Genomic DNA, 22430 nt, shown 5'->3' on the forward strand with positions numbered 1-22430 from the left:
GGAGATGAACCCTCAGGATGTATTTTCACAACGCCTGGCACAGCTTGGCCTTGATCTCAGCAGAAATATTCACGTGCAGGTGCTGTTATTCAGCTTTTAATACATTGGTGATTTCCCTCCCAATTTTCAGAAACATTATTCCAAAATTCATGCAGGTGGGAACTAATTACTTGGAGGAATTCCTGAGAACCAAATGGAATAATTTGGAACAGTAGCCGGATTTGGATCTTAATGTATTTTCTCAAGGCTCTAAGAGCATATGGATGTACAGTAAACTGTAAACAGATTATTGGAAATAGCTGATTTAACTTCATTTTTGGTCCCTTTTGACCAGGAGCCTCACAAAGCTCTGCAAGTCTGGACCAAGCCACCTGACTCTGAAGGCAAAATACAAATTACAGCTCAGCTCCCAGGAGTTAATTCAGGAATTCTCGGGTAAAACGTGCAGGCCGAGGTTATGAAGACAATCAGTGCTCACTGTTGAAATAACTACTGATTATCCATGAAATAATCTGACATTTTCACAGTAGAAAAGAGCTGGAAACCACAGCTGTGCTGAGGTTTGGGTTAATAAATGTCCTCGGTGATGGGTGGCAGAAGAATCAGTTGTGATGTTCCTTATTCCCCAAATTCTGCTGTTTGGCACAAATTGAGCACTGGGAGAAGGAAATAGGATTTTCATCACCACTGCCTGTCAGGGATCAAGTCCTTTCCCCAGGGTCATGCAGGAAATAAAATAAGACAGAGTAGCCCACAGGTTCAGATGGGTGTTTAAACTTGTCCTAATTTGCTAATCTTTAAATATCCAGATCAGCCAAAAATTAATTAAAAAGAAAGGAAAAATAAGAGTGGAATTGTAACCACAATTTTCTTGTTGATAGGCTGTGAAAATGGACTTTTCCTTTGGAATCTCATGGAATTCCCAAACACTTACACACACCACCCTCAAGCAATATTATGTGAATAAAAAAAAAACAGAGAATAGAAAATAAATTCCTTACAGCTCAAAGACCAGAAGGCACCTCAATAACAGCTCGTTGTTATTTGGTATCAGCTAAAACCCGAAAAAAGAGGAAAAGAAATTAAAGAAGAGAAGGTCAAGACTCATCCTTATCACAGTAAATCAACAGAAATCACAATTTTCCCCAAGGTTTTCAGCAATAACAAGACCGGGACACAAATTTTGCAAAAGACAAATTTTTTTTTTTTGGTTGGTTGGTTGGTTTTTTGTTTTTTTTAAAAGGAAAAAATAAGAAGACTCTAAAATACTTAATTAAAAAAAAAAAAAAAAGAAGGAAAAAAACAAACAAAAAGCACCTTTAGAAAGGGAGCAGGAGGCGCAAAGCAAGTGGATGGGGAGCCTGGGGAAAGCCAAGGCTCCCACCCAGCCACGGGGCTGCGGTGAAATGAACTCAAACCTCGGCTCAGTTTGGGGGCCGTGCGTGACAGGAACAGCAGGAGGGACCCTCCTTCCTTTTTTTGGGGAGCTCTGGGCCAGGATGGAGACAGAGAGAGACAGAGGAGAGCCCTGCCACAGGAGCCCTGCCCGGGAGGATGCGCGACAAGCGGAGGAGCCATGCGAGGACAGCGAAGCAGGGGCTCGCCCCGGAGGGACAGCGGCACCGTGGGGAACTGGGGGAAGGGGGACAAAGTCACTGTGGGGCCGGGGGAAGAGGGAAAATGTCACAGTGGGGGCTCGGGGAAGGGCTGGGCTGCAGTTTGAGTCCCTGCGCAGCCCCGCTGCCGGCGGTTCCTGGCGCAGCCGGCGCTGGAAGGCACTGGAAGGCACTGGAAGGCTCCAAGCATCGTCGGTGGTGCAGAGCCTGGAGGCAGAGCTGCTCTCCCCTTGCTGCAGGAGCTCTCAGTGGAGGTAGGTGGGTTGGTTCCATCGGTACCAGGAGCTGCTGGGGACATGGAACGACAAAAGTTTCACCTGGGAGTAAAAAAACGCCCGAATTTCCTTGGGCTCAGCACGTCCTGCGGGTTACTCGGCAGGCAGGCTGGCATAAATCACATCCTGGGGAGTGCAAAAATCACACCCTGCCTCTGCTCTCACAGCCCCTGTGCAGAGCGCTGCCTCCCAGGGACACAGCTCTCATGGGTATTTCCATTCATATTCCAGCCTCAAAACAGCATTCCCATATCCAAGGCCATGGGAAGAAATCAGAATTAATGTTGCATTACAGCAACTCCCCTTGTTTATAAACAAGATCATCTTCAGGTGCTACCTGGCTTTTTTTCCCCCCCCTTAATCACAAGAGATTCTGTTGGAAAAAAAAGTTGTGTTTCATTTTAATGTTTCCACTAAATTAAAGGCAATAAAAATGCTACAGTTAGATGTAAATCATGACAGGGGGAATCCAGAAAGCAGAAATAATTTCTCCCTTTTTTTGTGTGTCATAACATTTTGAAAAACACCTTATTTTTCCATTTAAAAAAAAAAAATATTCCCCGATCTTTCCCAATCCCTGCCTCTATAACAAAACCTCACTCCAAGCGACAAATTCTATGTTACAAGGACAAAATAAAGGGAGGGGGACTCATGGCACAGAGTGACCCAAGCAGCTGTGGGTACCCCCCTCCTAACTCAGCATCCTTGAGGTGATGCAGCAGAAATCACAAATGCAGAGCCCCCAGGAAATAACCAGCAGGGCTCTGAGCCCTCTCATCTGCTTTATTGCTTCTGCAGCCTCTGAAGGTAGGGGCAGAGGTAAAAAATTATCTTTGTTTTGCCACTGTGGAAGAGTTGCTCACAGCAGAGCTCTGCGGGTGGCACTGCAGGAGAGAAAACTGGCAGTGGAAAGGGTTACCCAAATATAAACCTTCCTCTCTGCTTCCTTCACACAGGAATCGGGTGAGGACAGTGTTTCTAATAATTTTGGGGTGGTTTTTGAGTTGGTTTTGTTTTTTTTTAAACCGTCACAGTTGTTCAGGCAAAACTTGATTGACTATTCATTTTCAAGCAATAAAAAACCACCACATCCTGAGAATCACAGAATATCCTGTACTGGCAGGGACTCACCAGCATCACCAAATCCAGCTTCTGTCCCCTGCAAAGGACACCCCAGCAATCCCACCCTGTCCCTGAGAGGTCACACACGAAGCTTCACACATTGCTGGAATCTCTAAGAGCTTTCCTGTTCTTCCTGGAGGTCCCAACATTTTCCCCCCATGTCCTGGGTTGGTTTGGGGTGGATTTTTTTTTTTTTTGGGGGGGAGCGGGGAGCTGCGTCTTACCCTGAAGAGTTGAAGCCAGAAGAGTTCATGGCAGCTTTGGAGTTGCTCTGGGCTGTGCCGGGGCTGCTGGCATGGAGGGCACTGCCAGGGGACGAGGGCCTGCTGGAATTCCCTGGGGAGCACGAGGATGTCACTGCGTGGGAGAGAGCACCCTGAGCCTGGGATCTCCTCTCCCTGCCCAACACTCCCCCCGAGCCCTGTGCCCATCCCGTGGCTCCTCTGGTTCCCTGAGCTGGGGAAGGTGGGGGACCCCAGGAATGTCCCCTGTTCCTGTAGTTGGGAATCCCAGGTATCCACAGAGATCTGACTCTAACCCACCCCTTATCTGGCTCCTCTGAACCCCTGAGCTGGGGAAATTGGGGGACCCCAGGAATGTCCCCTGTCCTTCTATCTGGGAATCCCAGGTCCCCAAGGAGATCTGATTCTAACCTACCCTTTTATTTGTGCCTGGCTCCCAAACCTAAACCCCCAGCCTAGGATTATGCTGGAGATGTTATTTTGCTCGGTGTTTTCCATGTTTTTATCCCACCCAACAGCAAGTCTGGGCTGTTCTTATCCCAGCTGTGTGGGGACGCTTTCCCTGGCCAAAGCCAAGGGTCTGGTGAAGATTATCCTGCAAATGTGACCCAGAAATGGAGGGGTCAGGGTTAGGAGGGAGGAGGAAGGAGGGAAGGGAGGTTTCCCAAGGCTCACCAGTCCCGGGCATGGTGCTGTGCACTGGATTGACGGAGAGGGGCCCCAAGGAGCCTGAGGTAGAGACCTAGGCAGGACCAGAGGCAGAAGGTGAACACTGGGGAGTGGATAAATCACGTCCTGCCACTCCTTTCACAGCCCCTGGGGAGTGTGCTGGCTCCCAGGGACACAGCACCCACGTCTGGGGGCTCTCATGGGTGTTTCCATTCATATTCCAGGCTACAAACAACATTCCCACGTGCAAGGCCATGAGAAGAAATCAGGATTAGTATTGCATGTGCCTGACACTCTCCACATCCATCTGAATTTGTGGATCAGTTACAGAAAAACCTGAAATGATCCTGTTTTCTAGAACTCTCAAGATAAAATTGTAGGAGCCACTGCCCTTTGGATGTCCCTTGGGGAATTCTCAGCCTGAAACGTCTCAGCTCCCTCTGGTTTTGGGCACAAAAAAAAAAAAATCCCAATATCCTTGAAGGAGCTTAATTCTCAGGTGACAATTGGCAATTTGGGAGCTGTCATCCAAATTAACATTTATTCCTGAAGGCAGCACTCTGTCCGGGGAGGCTGATGAGCAAGGGGTCACTTTGGACAGCAGTCACAGGGAAATTCTTCACCCAAGCTCCTGCTGTGGCAATCCAAATGTTTGTTTTGGGGACTAAACAGGTTGGGCCAAATTTCCCATGATGTTTTCCTGCCTTCTGATGGAGAATTCCAAAACCCAGGAGATTTTTAGATAAAATTCAGACTGCCTCCCACCTCTGTGCTGCAGCACTGAGGAGTGTCCTGCCACTTTTAAATGGCAAAGCCACCAAGCAACTCTTAAATGAAGCAGCAGAAATGCAGCTAAATTGATACCAGTGCATGCAATCCTCACACCCCATTAATTTTGGAAAGATTTTCTTGATCAATCTCCAGGGGAAAAGCTTTGGGGTAGCACTTAGATTTGAAAAAATTAACCAACAATTAAACCAATCAATCCCTCCTAGGAAATGTATCTTTTCTTTCTACGGTTTTCAATAAATAGAACCATCGCTTAATTAACTGTTATAATTTAGTTGATTGGATTTTGATGGATGGAATAATAACCAATGCTCTGGAGCAGATTCCATTCAGGGGGCTGAATGCCAAGTCCCTCACCAGTCTGGAGTTGTAGATGGGTGATTTGATGGGGGATGGCATCGGGCAGCTGATCCGCTTTTCCTTCTGGCGCCGGTTGCAGAACCAGACCCGAACCACTTCCTTTTCCATGGAGAGCTGCTCTGCTATCAAGGAGATCTCCTCTGAGCTGGGCTTGGGGTTCTGCTGAGAGAGGCAGGAGGTTAAAAAACCCCAAAAAAGCACAATGAAATCTGGGAATTGGGTTTGGGGTTCTGCTGAGAGAGGCAGGAGGTTAAAAAACCCCAAAATCACAATGAAATCTGGGAATTGGGTTTGGGGTTCTGCTGAGAGAGGCAGGAGGTTAAAAAACCCCAAAAAGCACAATGAAATCTGGGATTTGGTCTTGGGGTTCTGCTGAGAGAGGCAAGAGGTTAAAAAACCCCAAAAATCACAATGAAATCTGGGAATTTGGTTTGGGGTTCTGCTGAGAGAGGCAGGAGGTTAAAAAACCCCAAAAAGCACAATGAAATCTGGGATTTGGTCTTGGGGTTCAGCAGAGAGAGACAAGGGGTTAAAAACCCCAAAAAGCACAAGGAGATCTCTGAACTGGACTTGGGGTTCTGCTGAGAGAGACAAGGGGTTAAATACCCCAAAAAAGCACAATGAAATCTGGGAACTGGGCTTGGGATTCAGCAGAGAGAGACAAGGGGTTAAAAACCCCCAAAATCACAATGAAATCTGGGAATTGGGCTGTGGGTTCTGCTGAGAGAGGCAGGAGGTTAAAAAACACCAAAAAGCACAAGGAGATCTCTGAAGTGGGCTTGGGGTTCTGCTGAGAGAGGCAGGAAGTTTAAAAAGCCCCCCAAAAACACCAAGAAATCTCTGAACTGGACTTTGGGTTCTGCTGAGAGAGACAGGAGGTTAAAAACAACCCAAAAAGCATCAGGGGCTGCTGGGAGGACACGGGTGGGGTTGGCTGCAAGCTGGGGAGGGGACAAAAGCTCAGAGTGATGCCAAGGGTAAATATTTGGGTGAAAGATTATGTTCTGTGAACCACATCAGCTGTGCCAGAGTCAGGGAGGAGTCACAGCTCCTGCCCCTGTGACTGCACAAATCACTTCCCTCTTGGACCCCAACAGCACCAAAATCAGGGCTGGGGTCACCTAGACCTGGTGGCCTTGTCACTGTGCAGGGGACAGGAGCTCTGGGTGCCGGTCTCAGAAAAGTCTCTCTGTTCCCCCAGCCCTCATTTAGAAAGGGAAACAACAGAGCCCACCCTGCCCCCTGAGTCATTGATTTCCATCCCTTTTAGCTCTGTGGGGTTTGCTCAGCGTTGGAGCTCAGAAATGTCAAAGATACCTGGCACGGAGATGCCAGGATAATATTCCCATTACAGAAAATGTCTTCTACCAGCTAAAAATGAGCTGCTAAAATGATCTGATGATGACTGGGCAAGTTTTGATATGAGGGAGAAACCAAGAAAAAAACCTCAGAAACAGTTTTGATTTGAGAGATTTCCAGTCACACTTGAGCCCTATTGATTAAAGCTCTGATTGATGTCTGCAGTGATTTTTCTTGAAATTCTTGGAGCTTAAAAAGTAGAAAGGCTCCACTTCTGAGCGGGTTCAGGAAAAATATTTGGGGCAACAAGTTCTGGGGTCTCACAAGAGCTGCTTAATGGGACCACAGAGTTCTTGTGATATAACTGCAACTCAAAAAGAAAAGACTCGGGGGCAGAGATCAGCTTTGGCCCAGTGGGTGATAATGGGGAAATGTGGTGCTAAAACTGTAACTCCCTTATTGCAACATTCAACCAGGAAATAATTGGGAATTTCTTTGGGTTAAACACTTTTCCTGCTAACTCCTTCAAGCAATTTTTAATCTGCTGTCAAATAATGGGGAATTTCTTTGGGTGTAACAATTTTCCTGTTGCTTCTTCAAGCATTTTCTAACCTGCCGTCAAAAAAACACCCCCAAAAACCTCTTCTCTTGAGAGGAGTCAGTGCTACAGGCTTGCAAATGCCAGAAATGATGGAAAGATTTTTTTTTTCCCCCTCACATCTTGGAATCTCTTCTCCAGTGTGGAGCGGATGTTGGTCTCGATGCTGGTCCTCTTCTTCCTTTTCCGTCCAAACATCTCGTTCACTGAGGGGTAGGAATTGGGGGTGCTCATGGAGGAATCCAAAGGAGCAGATTCTGGGCGAAGAGGGAGGGGAAAAAGACAACCAAGAGGATAATGAGTTCTTTTCATTCCCAGATACTCTCAGTGAAGCAAAGGTGCCCTCTAGAATAGATAAATTGTTCCTACAATGTGGATCCTCCCTCTGGTGATGATTAAAATTGCTCCAAATCCATCAATGAGCTTGTCCAAATCAAAGAAGAAAAAAAAAATGTTTTAACCCGTATTTCCTCTGTGAAAGGAAAATAGCCTGCTCTGATGAGGACCCAAGAGTGTTCCAACAGTTTAATTTCACACAGAAAAGGATGTTGACCAAACCATTTGCCTTGGGGTGGCTGAGATGTGACCAATGGCTCAGACATCCTGAAGGGCTGGGTGGAGCACGAGGCTGACGTGAGGTCAGCACGGGACACCAGCCCAAATCCTGCTGCCCCTGGGAATTCCCCCATCAGTGAAATCCTTCCTTTTCCACCTGCCCCTCCTGGGCTGGCCCCTGAGCACCTCAGCAGCTCCTCTCTCTTTTTTTTTTTTTTTTTTTCCCCCCATCTGGCACAGGGAGGGGCTGAACAGATTGGGGGTTCCTGACTGGATCTTCTCCTGCTGGTGGCATTTCTGCTTTGCTGTCACCTACCTGCATCACTGAGCCACTTCTCCAGCAGGGGTTTGAGCTTGCACATGTTCTTGAAGCTCAGGTTGAGAGCCTCGAAGCGGGAGATGGTGGTCTGGCTGAAATCATTGCCGTAGAGCTTCCCCATGGCCAGCCCGACGTCACCCTGCCAGGGGACACCCAAATCCCAGCCTGAGCACAGGGAAACCCCTCCCAGCTGTCACAGCCCCCCTCAAATGACAGAGTCACAGGGTTAAACAGCCCGGGAAAGACCTTTGAGATCATCGCGTCCAACCTGTGACCCAGCATGGAGGGGTTTGACAGCTGGACTGTGAGCCAAGCTGAGTTAGGAGAAGGAACAGCAATTAATGAACCCCCAGTGTATCCATAGCCAGGAAGAAAACAAGGCTGTTAGCATGGAAACTGATTTTAAAAGATACATGAAGGATTTTTGTAGCTAGACTACAAAGTAAATGCGGCCACGTGCCTTATTAACTTTTTGCAAAGCTTTTGCCAAATACATTGACGCCAATGGCTTTGCACCAACCAATATAATCAGTTGCTGTGGTGAAGTCAGTGACTTACACGCTTTATTAAGAGTATATGCCAAGGAACCACGGTTGTTACTCTGTTCAAGCGAGCGTGTGTGACATCCAAGCTGACAGTGACAGCCCAACACCTCCTCACCAGCTCAGCCATGGCACTGGCTGCCACGTCCAGGCTTCCTTTCCACAGTGACTCCACTGCCTCCCTGGGCAGACGATTCCAGTGCCCAATCACTCTTTCAGTGAAGAATTTATTCCTAATGTAGCCTAAACTTCCCCTCAGGCTGCTTCCAGTCTTGTTTCCATGACCTGCCTGCCAGGAAAAGGGGATTTTTTTTGCCCCCCAGGAATCTGCTCCCACCCCTGAATACTGGAGAAGGTGCAGCTGTTGAGGTTATGATGGTGAGGTGTGAGGAAGAGTTTGTCTTTTCGTGCATTGGGAAAGGAATGCTGCACAATAACCCACATTTACGTAACCCAGGCTTTCCTCCATCCACACCTCTGCCCCAAACTCCCCCCATCCCCTCCCTCTCACCTGTGTGAAGCCCAGCTTGATCCTCCTTTGTTTGAAAGTCTTAGCGAACTTTTCCAGCTCCTCCAGGTCGCTGGGCTCCTCGGAAGCTCCTGCTGGGGTCAGGTGCTTTGCCACTTGCAAGTGCTGGGGGACGTCCAGGTGAGGTTCAACCGAGGAGCCAGGGAGGCCAGAGCGACCCACAGCCTGTCCAAACCACCCCAAAACAGATGCTCAGAGTCACAGAAATAGAGAAGCACGCCGATTTCTGTGCCTTTTGCCCTCCCTAAAGCAGCAGGTGGAGTTTAGCACATCTCAGGTGTGTTCTTACCTGGGAGGCCAGGCTGGGTCCGGGCTGGGAGAGGAGGAGGCTGCCCTGCTGCTGAGGGAAGGAGAGGAGGTTTGGCTGCAAAGCTGAGGAGAAGAAAAAGAGAATTTGGTCAGTGAACACCCCCGGGAAAGCTCAGAGTGGGAAGCTCCATTTGTTATTTCTTGCCCAAAATCCAAAAATTTCAGCCTTTAAGAACCTGTCTGGTTCTGAGCTGGATTATGAGAAAGAAAAGGTTCTTCCCATGGTTTTTTCAGCCTGCAAGGGATTATTCCAATAATGAGAGAAGTGAAATATCTCATTTGCTGATCCCTGTAACTCATCATGCTCAGGCATTTTAGAGACCTCTAATCTTGATTTTAGGTGCCATGCAGCAGAGAATTTTCTACATCCTTCATAGGGATCTCTCTCAGTGCTTAATCATTGTAGCTCTTAGAAAAATGGACATTTCCAATGTAAGCCCTTGTTGCTCTAACTTTCAGCCACTTGATCTTTTAAAAAAAAAAACCCTGATCCTCCAGTTAATCTTGTGAGCCCTCCCACTCTACTCTCAATTCTACATTTCATTTTCAAATGTCATTTGGAAGCCCTCTGACCCTTTCTTTCTTACCCTACTGTATTTCAAATAAATTGAATTTCTTTCAGAACGTTGGAGCTGACACAAAATGATGAAAGGAAAAAAGAAGGGAAATCCATAAGCCCAACAAAAACTGGGATTTATGGGGGCTGTGTAATTGTTTAGTTGACAAACAGCCAAGTACAAACCTATATCTCTTCGAGGGAATGTCCTACAGGATTAGGTTGTGTAGTTCCCTGGAAATTTAGTTGGTATCGAGTCCATTGTGAGTGAAACCTATAGAATTTAGTGAGGATTTATAACCTTGCTCAGAGCAGTCAATATATTTAATTGATTATAACTGACAATTACAGGGAAATCCATAGAAATGTATGAACTTCTGCTAATAAAAGGGTAAACAGATAATCTCCAGAATCTATCACTCCCTCTCTCTCTCTCTGCCTTTCCTTATTTAATTTAGATCTGCTGTGCACAATCCCATTTATTTACTTAGGCTGGGGTTGGAATAAGCCTTTCCTAACGCTGGAGCAACTCAGAATTTCAAATCCTGGCTGGTAATGAGGTGCACATTTTTACCAGCGCAGGTAATTAATCACTGCAATGGCTTTGCCTTGGGACATGGCAGATGCTCTGTCATTTGGAGTCTTTAAAATCATGATTGAACACCTCAGCTCCAGCTCCCAGGGAAATGAAGGGCTGGATTCAGGAATCACCGGTCTGACAGCCGAGATGAACATTTCAGCAGCAATATTTAGGCTGACAGGTATCCCAAAATCTCCGTGGCTGCTCATTCCCACCTTTACAGAGCTCTCCCACCCCTGACTCGGGTGCATCAGGATTTGGGCTGCACAGGGGATGAGGAATAAGACCTGGGAATTTATCTGACAGCTTCAGAACACAACCAAAGGAAAATTCGTATCCCTATTGGAAATGTTCAGCCCCCAAGCCTCGAAATCCATTTATGGACCCACAGTCCAAAATCAGGAGACACTCAGGGCATTCCCTGATGGCCTCAAGGACAATCCTGGAATATTTTCTGCCTTCCTTCAGGAGGAGGAAAATTCCACTTGAACCAAATTCCACAAAACCAACCTGAGCCTTCCCTTTCACTCCCCACTGGCTGTGCACGCACGTGGCAAAAGGATCATTAAAACCTGGTAATCAGCCAAGGAAATGGAAATGTCCTGCACAAAAATCCAGCTCCTGGCCAGAATATCCAGTCCTGGTCAAGCCTGGAACTACAAGGGGTGACAACAAAACATAGCTGCCAAAAAAAAAAAGTCACTGAACAGATAAATTCTAATCTATTGAAGGCAGCAAGCTCTGTTTTGCAGTATAAGGTGTTTATTATTCATGAATAAAGGCAGGCAGCAAGGAATAGATTGTCCTGACTGTATTTCAAACAAACTAATTCAAAATTATTTGTAAATATACATCAAGTATCTTTATCCATCAGTCAGAGTCTTTTGGCAGAGAGGAGAATTTATATGTTGTCAGGAAGAAATAAATTTCCCACTTGCTTTTGGAGTGTGTGAACCAGTGGGTTCAAGCTGCAGAGATTTAAGGTTATAATCCTGAATTTTAGTTCATGGGGAGGGAGCTGTGTGCTGGGATAAATCAAGAGCACAAGCAAAGGATCCATGTCCCCTTTGATCTGCCAGGTTATGAATTAAAGCCCCAAACATTCTCCATCCACATCCCCGGGGTGGGAGAAACTCTGTAAAAACACTGGGGGTAAAACCAGAATTACTCAGGGACTTTCTCAAGCACTGAGCGAGCCCTCAGTGCTCTCCTGGAGCTGATTTCTCCTCGTTTCAGGAGCAGGGAGACCTTTCCTGCCCTGTGGAACACCCAAACCTCTCACACTCATCCCAGAGCTGCTCCTGGCTAAGCTGGACCAGTTCTGCTCCTTCCCTGGATTTACCCTCCCTCCAAGCAATCAGCCCGACCTCTGAGGAGCTTTCTGGAATTAATGAGGAGCGGGAGGGAGCCCGGGCGGGCTGGCTCTGCTCCCCAGGGAGCAGCTCCGTGGTTTTGCTGGAGCTGTCCCGAATTCCAGGCTGGCATCCCTGCCTGGCCCCAAGGTGGCACTGGTGGAGCGCACAAGGCACAGGTGCCAGCAGCATCTCCAGCCTGGATGTTCCCACGTGGAACTGGGATCATCCCAGCGTGGGAACAGGCAGCATCACGCTGGGGAAACCCGACTTCCACGAGAAGGGAGGTTTTCCCTAAATATTTATCCATTTCTGATGCCTTAGGATTTTTAGCTTTTCTATTTTCCTATATCCTTTTGTAACCCTGCAGTTCTTTAGTGTAGAACTCTGAACTCCATACCCAGTGTGAGCTGCTGCTCTCCCATTTTGGGCACACACAACAATTCCTCTCCAGGCCTGGCAGTCAAGGACACCTCACTGCCCCAGGCCTGAGAGATGGAAACAAAAGTGACTGGGGGGAGCAAACTTGGGCTAAATGACTTCATTACCTGGAGCTGTCATTGGGAGATGAACCCCAATCTGCAAATGGACCAAACTTATCAAAGTGTGAAACCCTGTGAGCCATTGTCCATTTTGGGTGTAGCCCCTGGGGGCTTTGTCTGCCCTAAATGTACCTGAATAATTCAATAAACAGAACTGCTTTTTGTTATCTGAATGTTCTCCGGCCTCTCCTCTGTTTTTAGGTAAGCCTGAAAAAGGCATCACCTCAGCTTTTCTTTTTCTTACCTTGTTGTCCTGCCTGGGACTGGGACAGAAGGAACTGGGGGACTGACTGCATGTGCCCAGGAAGCAACACCAGCTGCTGCAGGGTGTGGAGAGAACTCATGTCCTACAGAAAAAAAAGCAAAGGGAACAATAAAACTCAAGGATTTATGCTCCTCACACATCCACCCTGAATTTGTGTAATTTGGGGCTGCAGGTCCAAAAGTTTCAGGTGTAGAGGATTCTGTGCATACAGAGACATCCATGTGGAGAAATGTCCACTTTTCCTTGGAAAAGTTAACTCTTGATGGCACTTTTGAGCTGCAGATCCAAAGGTTTCAGGTGTAGGGGAAGAATTCTCACTGGATTTTGGGAATTTGGAGGCTGGAGAGCTGCAGGTCCAGAAGTTTCAAGTGTAGGAGAAGAATTTGGTGCATACAGAGACATCCATGTGGAGAACTGTCTGCTTTTCTCTGGAAAAGTTAACTCTTGATAAAGGCATTTTTGAGGCAATCAAACTCTGGTTGTTAGAACAGTGAAATCTCTTGCATTTCAGTTTCTTCAGATTAAGTATTTCCAGAGTGAACTGCCTAAAATCACACATCAGATTGCAGCAGGCTGTCCCAGGTGCCCAACTCTGCTTCCCACAGGACTGTTCTGAAGACTGGGGGAAATTGAAGAATCCCTAAATTGTATAATGGATCTGAATACCCCGTGAAGGAACGAGGGAAGGGATTACTGAGCATCTGCCTGGCATCCAACTCCCACTAGAATGTAACAAGAGTTAAGTGATGAACTCCAATTTTTTTTTTTTTTTTTTTAACTTAGGGAAAAAAATAAAAATCCCTCGAGGAATTAATTTCTTCCCTGGTGTAAATCAATTTGAGGCAACAACAGGCTCAGATTAGGTGTTAATCTGGTCTAGAATCCTATCTCCAACAATGGCATTAACCAGACACTCACGAATGAGGAAGAGCAGGGCTAACATTATCAAACACTTCCCCACGGTGCTGGCTCAGCCTCCAATTATTTCCAATCCGAGGCATTTCCTGACCATGGGGTTGTTTCCCTCGGAGGAAATCTCATCCCAGCACGTGTCCAGTCTACCCTTGAGCCCACGAGGAAAAACCGAGGAGGAAGATGAGGATTCCCTTTTCCAATTCAGCGTTCCTCACCCTCTCGGGTTCCATTTCTGGCCAAAGGAATTTGGGAAGGGGGTCAGGAGCAGCCTCTTTTCCTGGGATCCTGAGGAATCCAGGATCACTCACCCCTGCGATTTGGCTCCCTGGCATCATGGATGATCCCTGCACGAGGTGACCCGACCGAGGGGGGATGGCAGATTGCAAAGAGTCGCTGAGGTCCTCAGTTTTAATCTGAAAAAGAGCAAAGGAATTGTGGAACGAGGGAGCAGGGATGAGCAGGAGCAGTGGGATCCAAGAGGCTGCAGAGGCTCCTCTCAGGGAATTTTCAGCTGTTTCCATCGCTGGAAATCAGGGTCATTCCACACTCCTGCTCTCCACTCTATCCCATGGACAGTTTTCCTGCTCTGCCAAGCCCAGAGCCCCCTTTAATTTCCTCAATTAGAAAACTTCAGGAAACAAGCAATTTCAAGCAGCTTTTCAAAGTTTAAATCCTTTTGTGGAGTTTTAATGAAGACAAGAAGCAATTCCCTTTTCCAGATCACAGCTCAAGCCCCGATAGGAGGGCTGGACATGGAAAACCTCGCATTTTCCCCTGCACGAAACAGAATGGTACAAGGGGATGGGAAATGGTAGGTCATGGAGTAAAAGACCTCAAAAAAAATAAAAGCAGAGCAATCTCCCAGACTTGAAAACACAGCACTCCAGGCACCAAATGCATTTGTTCCATTTCTAGCAAGAAACAACAAAAAATTTGCAAGGAAAATTCTCCTTCCTCAGTTACAAGCTGTGGAAAAATAACTGGAAAACTTCACAGGTGTTCAGTGGTCTTTTTGAGCTACTTTAATGTTCAAGCAAAGTTCTTGCCCACAAGAAATTAATGATTTTTAAGTCCACATTCTTAGGAGAAAAAAAAAAAAAAGTGCACCCAGGGACCAGAACTGAATCCCTGTTTCTGGTTTATTCCACAATCTCTGTGTTCATTTGTACTACTGCTAATACATTACTAAAAATTAATTTATTAAGAAGCAATAATAATAAAAATCTGTTCCAACTATTGTAGTAGGTGAAATATTTTGGTAGCGCTGACTGGGACAGGAGGGAGGGGAGGATTTTGGAAGTTTTTAGGTTAATTCCTGAAAGGTGAGTGAGGAGTGTCCATGCACAGGGGACAGATAAAAGACACACAACTCTTCTCCAAGAAAAGACTGACCCAAACTTTTCCTCAGCACGAGAACACCCTGAACAAGGATTATTCCTCATCACAGCAAGAAGAGCCTCTAATTCCCAAAAACTGGAAAAACCAGGAGAACTCTACAAAGGACACGGCGTGAAACTCCTGAAGATTCACCATGACTCCTAGGACTGAACGTGCCCAGGTCCCAGCAGATCCCTTCCAAACCCCACATCCCCCGAAGATGGGGTCTTTGCCCCACTGATGGGGCCTTGAGGCCCTGCAACCTCCTGCCAGCAGAGGGGAACAGGAAATCCAGCTCTACAAACACCAACCCAAGCGAATATTTTGGGGTTGAAGGAGCTTTTCTGTCCATTTGAGCAAAGCAAAGAAACACACGGAATAATTTCAGCTGGAAGAGACCTCTACAAGCATCAAGTCCAAGTTTTGATGGATCTCCATGAGAGGAAGAAAGGGGAAAAGGGGATCACGAGAGGCTCAGCAGCTCCAGAGCAGGAAGCTGCAAGGTTCCCCTCTGCATTTTGGAAGGTGCTGCTCGGAGGGAAGGTGATTACAACACCCCCTTTCATTAACACTCGAGCTCTGGACACCGCCGAAACTCGTTTTGCAATAATCCCAGCTCCTTGCAACAAGAGGTAGACATGCTATGAATTCCAGCTCTTTCCTACCTTTCAGGTTGGCATGATCATCCCTCTTAGCCTGGCAGGGCAAAAAAAAAAAAAAAAAAAAAAATCAGGTGGAAAGATCTCCTTGATCGCTATCGACAGCGATAAGTCACTAAATGTCAGGCAAAAAGGCTCAGGAGGACACCCCGTTACCCCTGAGCCATCCAGTCACTCCAGGCACGTGGATTTGTGGATGTTCTTTGCATTAAAAAGAATCCATCAGAGGCAAAAAGAGAAAAAAAATATTTAAAAAAAAAATAATAGCGTTTGTCTGCTTCATCCAAGGCTGAGCAGTCCCAAGAAATTAAAGTTTTTGTCGTCTCAGAGAGCCGGGCTCTAGATCCTGCCTGAGCTGTGATCCCGCCAGGAGTGGGGTGTTGAAGAGGCACGAGCCATTTCCAAACTGAAATCAATTTTTCCAGCTGCCAAGCGGGACGAGCTGGCGTTGCTCCAGGGAGAAAGGGGTGTGTAGCTGCATCCCGGCATGGCTGGATGTGAGAACGGGAGGTGGGTTTGGCAAAGGACCGGTTCCCAATTTAAAAACAACAACATCTCCCACTGCTCCTTCTTTCCCCGGCCCTGGAATTCTCCCTCCTGCGCAGTGGGCGGGAACCCGGGGTTTGTTCTTGACAAATCTTTCTCCCCCTCGCACCTATTTCCATTGGGTTTTAGCTCAAATTTACCTCGCCCTCCTCTTCCTCTCCCCGACAGGCCTGCAGCTGGCTAATTGTTCATTAGCAGGAGTTCGGGAGCTATCCAAAATTTTGGGGATGGTTTATGCAAATCCCGCTCCTTCGTTTTTTTTTTCCCTGGCTAAACCGGCAATATTGCCAAGTGTGCATTAAAAAAAAAAAAAAAAAAAAAAGAAAACCAAAAAAACCCCAAAAAACCACACACATTGTGGGCGAGGCCACTAAATATCATGAGACTCCCTTAAAATAATGTAAATTTCAAATTAATAAAATGAGGGGAGGATTTGCCTTCTCCTTTCCAGTGCATCAGCCTCGGATTTGCAGAAAATGCCTGCAAGTACGGGAAGAGTTTTCCTTGAAGAACCAAAAAAAAAAAAAGTTTAAAATTATGAAATCCTCAGAGAATCACCTCGTGGGGGTATTTGATGGGAGCTCTGCTGGAATACTGCAAGTGAGAAACAGTGATTTATGTAAAACCAGGAGCAGATCCCACTGGGATTGTTCAGGATCTTGGTTTTATAGGATGATCATGGATGGGGAAAGAGGAACAAGAAGCCATGGAGAGACTTTTCTCCCATTGAATTTAACTCAGAAAAATAACAGTATTTAAGGAAATCAACCTGGTCTGGTGGAAGCTTCATTGCCCCATGGCACGGGGTTGGAATGGGATGATCTTCCAACCCAAACCATTAAAAAAAAAAAAAAAAAAATCCTGAGCAGGGCAAAGAGCAGGACCTGCAAATCCCCACGGCTGAGGTGAGGTGTGGGGGCTCTTGGCTGTGAATCTCCAGCACCTTCCTCACCTGGGGCCAGAGGGGAGGCCCAGGGCAGGGCTGGGAGCAGGTAACGGCAGCTGGAGGCACCTCTGGGCCAGGGCAGGAATCACACTTGTAAATCTCAAGTGGATGTTTGGATGTTTTCACAGCCTTGAAACAGGGTCAGCCCCCGAGCAAGCCAAGTGAAAAACACAGGAAGGGTGACTGGGTGGAAAGGAGAGAGTCCCTTCCGTAGCTGGCTTGAACAGCTACAAGGATGGATGGTTTCTTACCTATCTCTGGCCTAAACACGAAAACAAAAAGCAAAACAAACTAAGAAACACATTGAGGGTGATGGAAAATGATCAAAGCTCTGGAGCCTGCTTGCGTAACTGATTTGTGGAAGGTGTTTCATAAACATTTCATAAGAAGGAGAATTATGAAGAAAACATCTCCCAACCTGCCTGCAATTACTGCACAAACTCTTCCTTACCAGTAGGAAGAAGGGGAGAGGAAAAAAAAAAAAAAAGAAGAAGAAAAGAAGTACATCTGTTTTGTAACTGATCTGTGAACTTCTGGCAAACGCTCGGCTGGTGAAAACATCCTGCAGACATCTTGCAGAGCCATGGAAAGCCAGGAAATTGGGAAGATTCTCCTGAGCAGCTCTGCTTGCTGCTGTTCCCTTCAGATGGAGCAGCGTTGGGTTCCATGGTTGGATCCCGCTGGCTGGGCTGGAGCCCTCCCCGGGCCATCCCAGTTCAGGGATAATCTCAAGGTGTTCCCCATCTATCAAAGCCCAAAGCAGCCCCAGAATGCTCCTTGGGATGAGCTCCTGCTGTGACACACGCAGTGCTCCATCCTCCTCCTCACTCAGCCACCAATTGGGAGCCTCCAATCCTCTCCCCAGATCCAGGTCTGGATTTGTGGATTTGTCTCCTGTGCAAGCCCTGCCAGCTCTCTCCAGCACCAGTTATCAGGCAGGAACCACATTAGTGGGAGATAGAAGACAACTCTATTTGTTGTGAAGCTCCTACTTCACCAGTGACCTCTTTGAAACACAATTATCTGCCTCCACATCTGCCTTATCTCACCGAGTTTAAGAGTTTGACTCACTCCCAGCCCTCCACAGCAGAGGGAAGAGGAGGATCAGGTGCACTCAGAGGGTCTGGAGCACCTGGCCCTCGTTGAGAAGGAACAGCACAGCTCTGAGTCACCCCAAAACGCTTTGAGTCACCCCAAAGTGCTCTTCAGCACAGCAAGGCTGCCTCGAGCTGCCCCAAAACCCTTTGCCTCGAGCCCAGGGAGGAGGTTTTAAGCTGGAAACAGGCATTAAGCTGGATCCAAGGCTCCTGCAGCTCCCTGAGCCTTCCCACCTTCCGATGGCGTAAGTGCTCCGCCGTGAATTACCCGCACACGTGGGCCCCATAAAATAAAAAACACACTAATAATAAATTATGGCAATAATAGTAGTAGTAATAATGGGGTTGCAATTACTATTTCCACATGTACTATCCTGCACGTACGGCAGGGCTTAGCAGACACCTGGAAAGAAGGCAGAAAACCTTTATGTCAATGCCACAATATTCACCCTGCAACATTTTTATCCCAGTGAAGGCTGGGAATTTTTGGAAGCTGTCAGCATGACAGAAAAGAATTCAGCATAGGATTAACTCCTGAACAGGCTCTGTCTTAAAGCTCAGCCATGGCAGCACGCTGGAAATTCAAATGCAATCCCAAACCTCAGCACACCTGCATCACGCTTCAGGTGGCCTTTGAGTTTATTAATTGAGGTCTGATCTGATAGGGTTTATCCTCAGCTTCAGCTCCGGGTGCAAATGGTTGTGCTGGAGTCAAAGTAGGGCTGGGAAGTCAAAACTTCAGGATCAACCAAGCTGCACTCTCGACAGGAGAAAACAAACACACACAGCTTTTGTGGGCTCTCTGACACAGCTCTTCACTCGAATTTTTGCTTCCAAACAAACAGGGAAGAGAGAGAAATCGTCCCCCCCCCCTTGCTGTGCTGAACCTCAAATCATCACCTGTGGCACAGGAGCTGGACAAGGGAGAGGGGAAGCAAAGGCAGAGGTGGGGAGAGCACCTGCCCTGCCTGGCCACGCTCGGGGTGACACCTGCTCAGGTGGGAGTGTCCTGGCCAGGGCTGCTCCCACCCCACAGCCTCGGCAGCACGGAGCCTCAGACAGCTCTCAGGAGGTGCTCTGTGCTCAGGGGGCACACGGCTGCTGAAAACAGACTGAAAAAGCAACTTAGAGCACCTTCCCTCTTAGCACTGACAGTCAGGCACGTGGCACCTTCCCTGCCAAGGCCTGTGGGCATCCCAAACTGGGAACAGTTGAGCAGCAGGCAGGGGGAGATGCCATCTTCGGGGTCAGAGTGGCCAGAGCCTCCACTCAAAGCATGGGAAATGATTTTCCCACCATCAGGGCTGTGATTTCTCCCCTGCCTCCCTCCCAGGACTCTCCCTGCCCCTTCCTCACCCCCTGCCCCAGCCTTCCCTTCCCGTGGGTTGCAGTGCTGCTCCCTGCACCTCTCTCTCTCTCTCTCTCCATTTCACTTGCCCAACTCCCAAACCTCTCCAGAACTCCACCTCTGCCTACACCTCCGTGCTTATCTGCTCTGCTCCCACCCTGGGCTGCATCCCTGCCCCTTTCCTTATCACCCTGATTTCACACACACCACTCCATGGCTTCTCCCCTGCCCTCCTGCAAGCTCACACAGGTCCCCTGGAGCCCGAGCACGTTCCTGTTCCACTCCAAAGTTGCCTTATTGGGATTTTCTGGGCTGAGAATCTGCCCTGCATGAAAAATGTCCTTTCCCCCCCCCCCCCCATGCATCCCTTGCCTATAGGGAGGAATCTCTGTTTGTTCAGGACTCTCTGTGCCTTCTGGCAGCGACAAATGCAAACACCAGGCACTTTGTGCATATCCCTGGATTAGTCATCCATGGGGAGAGTGTCCACACAGCCCAGGTAGGGACACACTTCCCACCACACCCCGCTTTTAGGGGGGATTAACTTGGAATCAGACTGGCTCAATCACAGCTCCAGGGGCCTCTCTCCTTTTGGTCCCTGGCACTTTTGGCACTGGCTGTCACACCCAGGGAACTGGGACACGAGAAGAGCAGCTGGAGGATTGCATTAAACACAGCAGGCAGCCTAATTAAAAGAGAAAGGGAGAGTGAGGAAGATGGGAGAGCATCACACAGGGCTTCATTTTGGGTGGGGGGATGAAGTCCAAGGGTTAGGGGAGCTCAGAGCCAGCTCTCTGCTCCCAAGCCATGCGAATTCCATGGTCTGGGAAAAACAGGCAGGAGGGTTCCCTGCTGGATAAACCCACTGATCCCACACGGAGCAGCTCAGCACCTCTGGGGAGGGAGAAAGTACCCTCTGATGTCCAAAATTAAAGCCTTGCTTGGAACCCATCCGTGCAGGATGGGTGCAGGGCCCCACCCTGGCTGGGTGGTGCAGGTTTGGGGTGAATTCTTGGAGCTCAGCAGATGAAAGGCCTCCAAGGATTCCCAGTCCTCTCCTCATTAGTGGTGACTCCCTGAGAGTCACATCCAGGCACAGCAGTTTGTGCCACTCAGCCCTCTAAAAGGTGCTGGGCCACCTGGGTTGTGGCTGGCCAGTGACAGCCGTGCCTTGGGCTGAGTTTCTGTTGTGGAAAACAAATTTTGTGACCCTTCAGACGGATCCGTTCAACTGGGGCTTGTCCCTTGAGAGCACAGAAAGGATGAGCAGGGAATTTGCACAAAGATCTCTGCCTCTCCCTCTCAGACAGATCTGAAACAGGTGTATGAGGTATTTTGCCAAGGAAACAGGTGTAGGGATCATGTAATAGATGAAGTTTGCCCTTTAAAAGCAAGAGGGCAGGAGGATGGGCATGGACTGCAGCTGGATGTTAAGGAACAGATAAAATCCAGCCAACTCTGAGTTGTTGTCAACAAATTAATTCAGTGGTTTCAGTCCACGTCTTGAGAAAAACAATTAAAAAGGCCAAATCCTTGCTCCTAATTGCGTTCCCCTTTCCCTCACAAGTTCCCCTGGCCTGTTTTGTTTTGGAGTTCATTCCCAGCAAGCTCACCCGGGGTGCCAGAACAAAACCAGCCTGAAGAAGGGGTTCCTCTGCATATCTGTCCTAAGCAAAGCAGGGCCAGATTTAGACACAGAGGACTTTCCCTGGAGCCAGGGCTTTCTCTGATGCTTTCCCAAAGGGCTGCATTTCAATGAGGAACCTGCACGCAAACAAATTTATGCAATCAGCCTGTCCCTAGGACAGAGCAGGGAGACTTCAAAAGGGAAAGGCCAGGGCAGAGCTGAGCTTAGATCCAGTGTCAGGTGAGGCAGATACACGGCCAGCCCTGATTTCCAGCCAGGGGAGGTTCAAGAGATGAAAAGCAGATGCAAGGCTTAGGCTGATCCCCTGGGGCAATGGGGAGAAGAGAGAGTGAAATCTGAATTGATCCCCAGAGGGGAGAAGGAAGCAGGATGTGAACCTCCCATTGAGAGGAGGGCAAAACAGGACTGGGATGGAAATCTGGAGGGCAGACTGAAACCTGAGCTACCCACAGGGAAAAGCCAAGCAGGAACAGCAATGACATCCAGGGAGCACATGAGATTAGGGGGAGGTGGGAACAGGGAGAGGAATGAAAAACTATGAGAGAGATCCCCGGGGGGAGGGAAGCCCTGGTGGAGCAAAATTAAATGTGCAGAGAGTTTTGCATCCCAGATATTAATAACAAACTACCCAGCGAGCTGGGCCCTTCTCTGCACCTTCAAAAGGACGGAGGGGAGGAAGAACTTGTCTGTGGTTGAGCACAAGACGATGAATCAGAGGATGGGAGTCCATAACCCAGCTCTGCCAGGGAGCAGCCCCTGGATTTTCAATGCACCCCAATATCCACGGGCAACTGGCCCATGAAGCATCCCCTGATCCCAGCTGCAATCGCAGAGCTCAGCATCTTTGAGAAGAGCCAGCGAGTCAGGCTGTGCCTGCAAGACACCTCCCCACCTTGCAGAGGCACCAAGGGATGCTAAATCCATTAGCACAGAGCCTTCAGACGTGTGGGTGGAAGGTACCAAACAAGGTCAGGGTATTTATTAATGGCACTGAAAAGGAGCCACCAGGGATTTCACATCTCAGGTGCAGTGCGCCCACTTTGAATTTCTCACATCACGTGCCTACAGGACATCAGCTGTGGAGCCCTGAGATAACTCACCCTGGTACCTCAAAGCAACTGCTGGAAATCCCACACAAACCTCAAAAATCAAAGTTTCTTTGGGAAAGGACTGTCAGGTTTGAACAGAGCAGGGAGAGGAGTCAGACAAGGAGGTCCTGAGGGAAGGGAACCCCTTCAGCACCTCTCATAAGAGAGCAGGGCAGTAACACACAGGAGGCTGGATCTGGCTTCAGAAAGGAGGAACTTTCCAACAAACTCAGCTGAAAAGGCTTTCTAGGAAGCCTGTTGGAAATCTATGTCCTTACTACAGCCTT

General features: G+C 48.1%; 1 protein-coding gene across 1 annotated transcript in view; it reads right to left on the reverse strand.

Moving 5' to 3' along the window:
- Positions 1-1861: 1861 nt before the first annotated feature.
- The window catches only part of POU2F3 (POU class 2 homeobox 3), a 40675-nt gene continuing 20106 nt past the window's right edge, over positions 1862-22430 (reverse strand). Inside the window, exons 5-14 of the mRNA XM_062508600.1 lie at positions 13743-13847; positions 12499-12601; positions 9205-9287; positions 8898-9080; positions 7842-7983; positions 7091-7227; positions 5071-5232; positions 3931-3997; positions 3238-3370; positions 1862-1901 (exon numbers count right to left, since the gene is read on the reverse strand). Coding sequence (XP_062364584.1) covers positions 1862-1901; positions 3238-3370; positions 3931-3997; positions 5071-5232; positions 7091-7227; positions 7842-7983; positions 8898-9080; positions 9205-9287; positions 12499-12601; positions 13743-13847 — 1155 coding nt within the window. The remainder of the gene's footprint in view (positions 1902-3237; positions 3371-3930; positions 3998-5070; positions 5233-7090; positions 7228-7841; positions 7984-8897; positions 9081-9204; positions 9288-12498; positions 12602-13742; positions 13848-22430) is intronic.

The sequence above is a fragment of the Cinclus cinclus genome, chromosome 25 (assembly GCF_963662255.1).
Source record: "Cinclus cinclus chromosome 25, bCinCin1.1, whole genome shotgun sequence".
Lineage (NCBI taxonomy): Eukaryota > Metazoa > Chordata > Aves > Passeriformes > Cinclidae > Cinclus > Cinclus cinclus.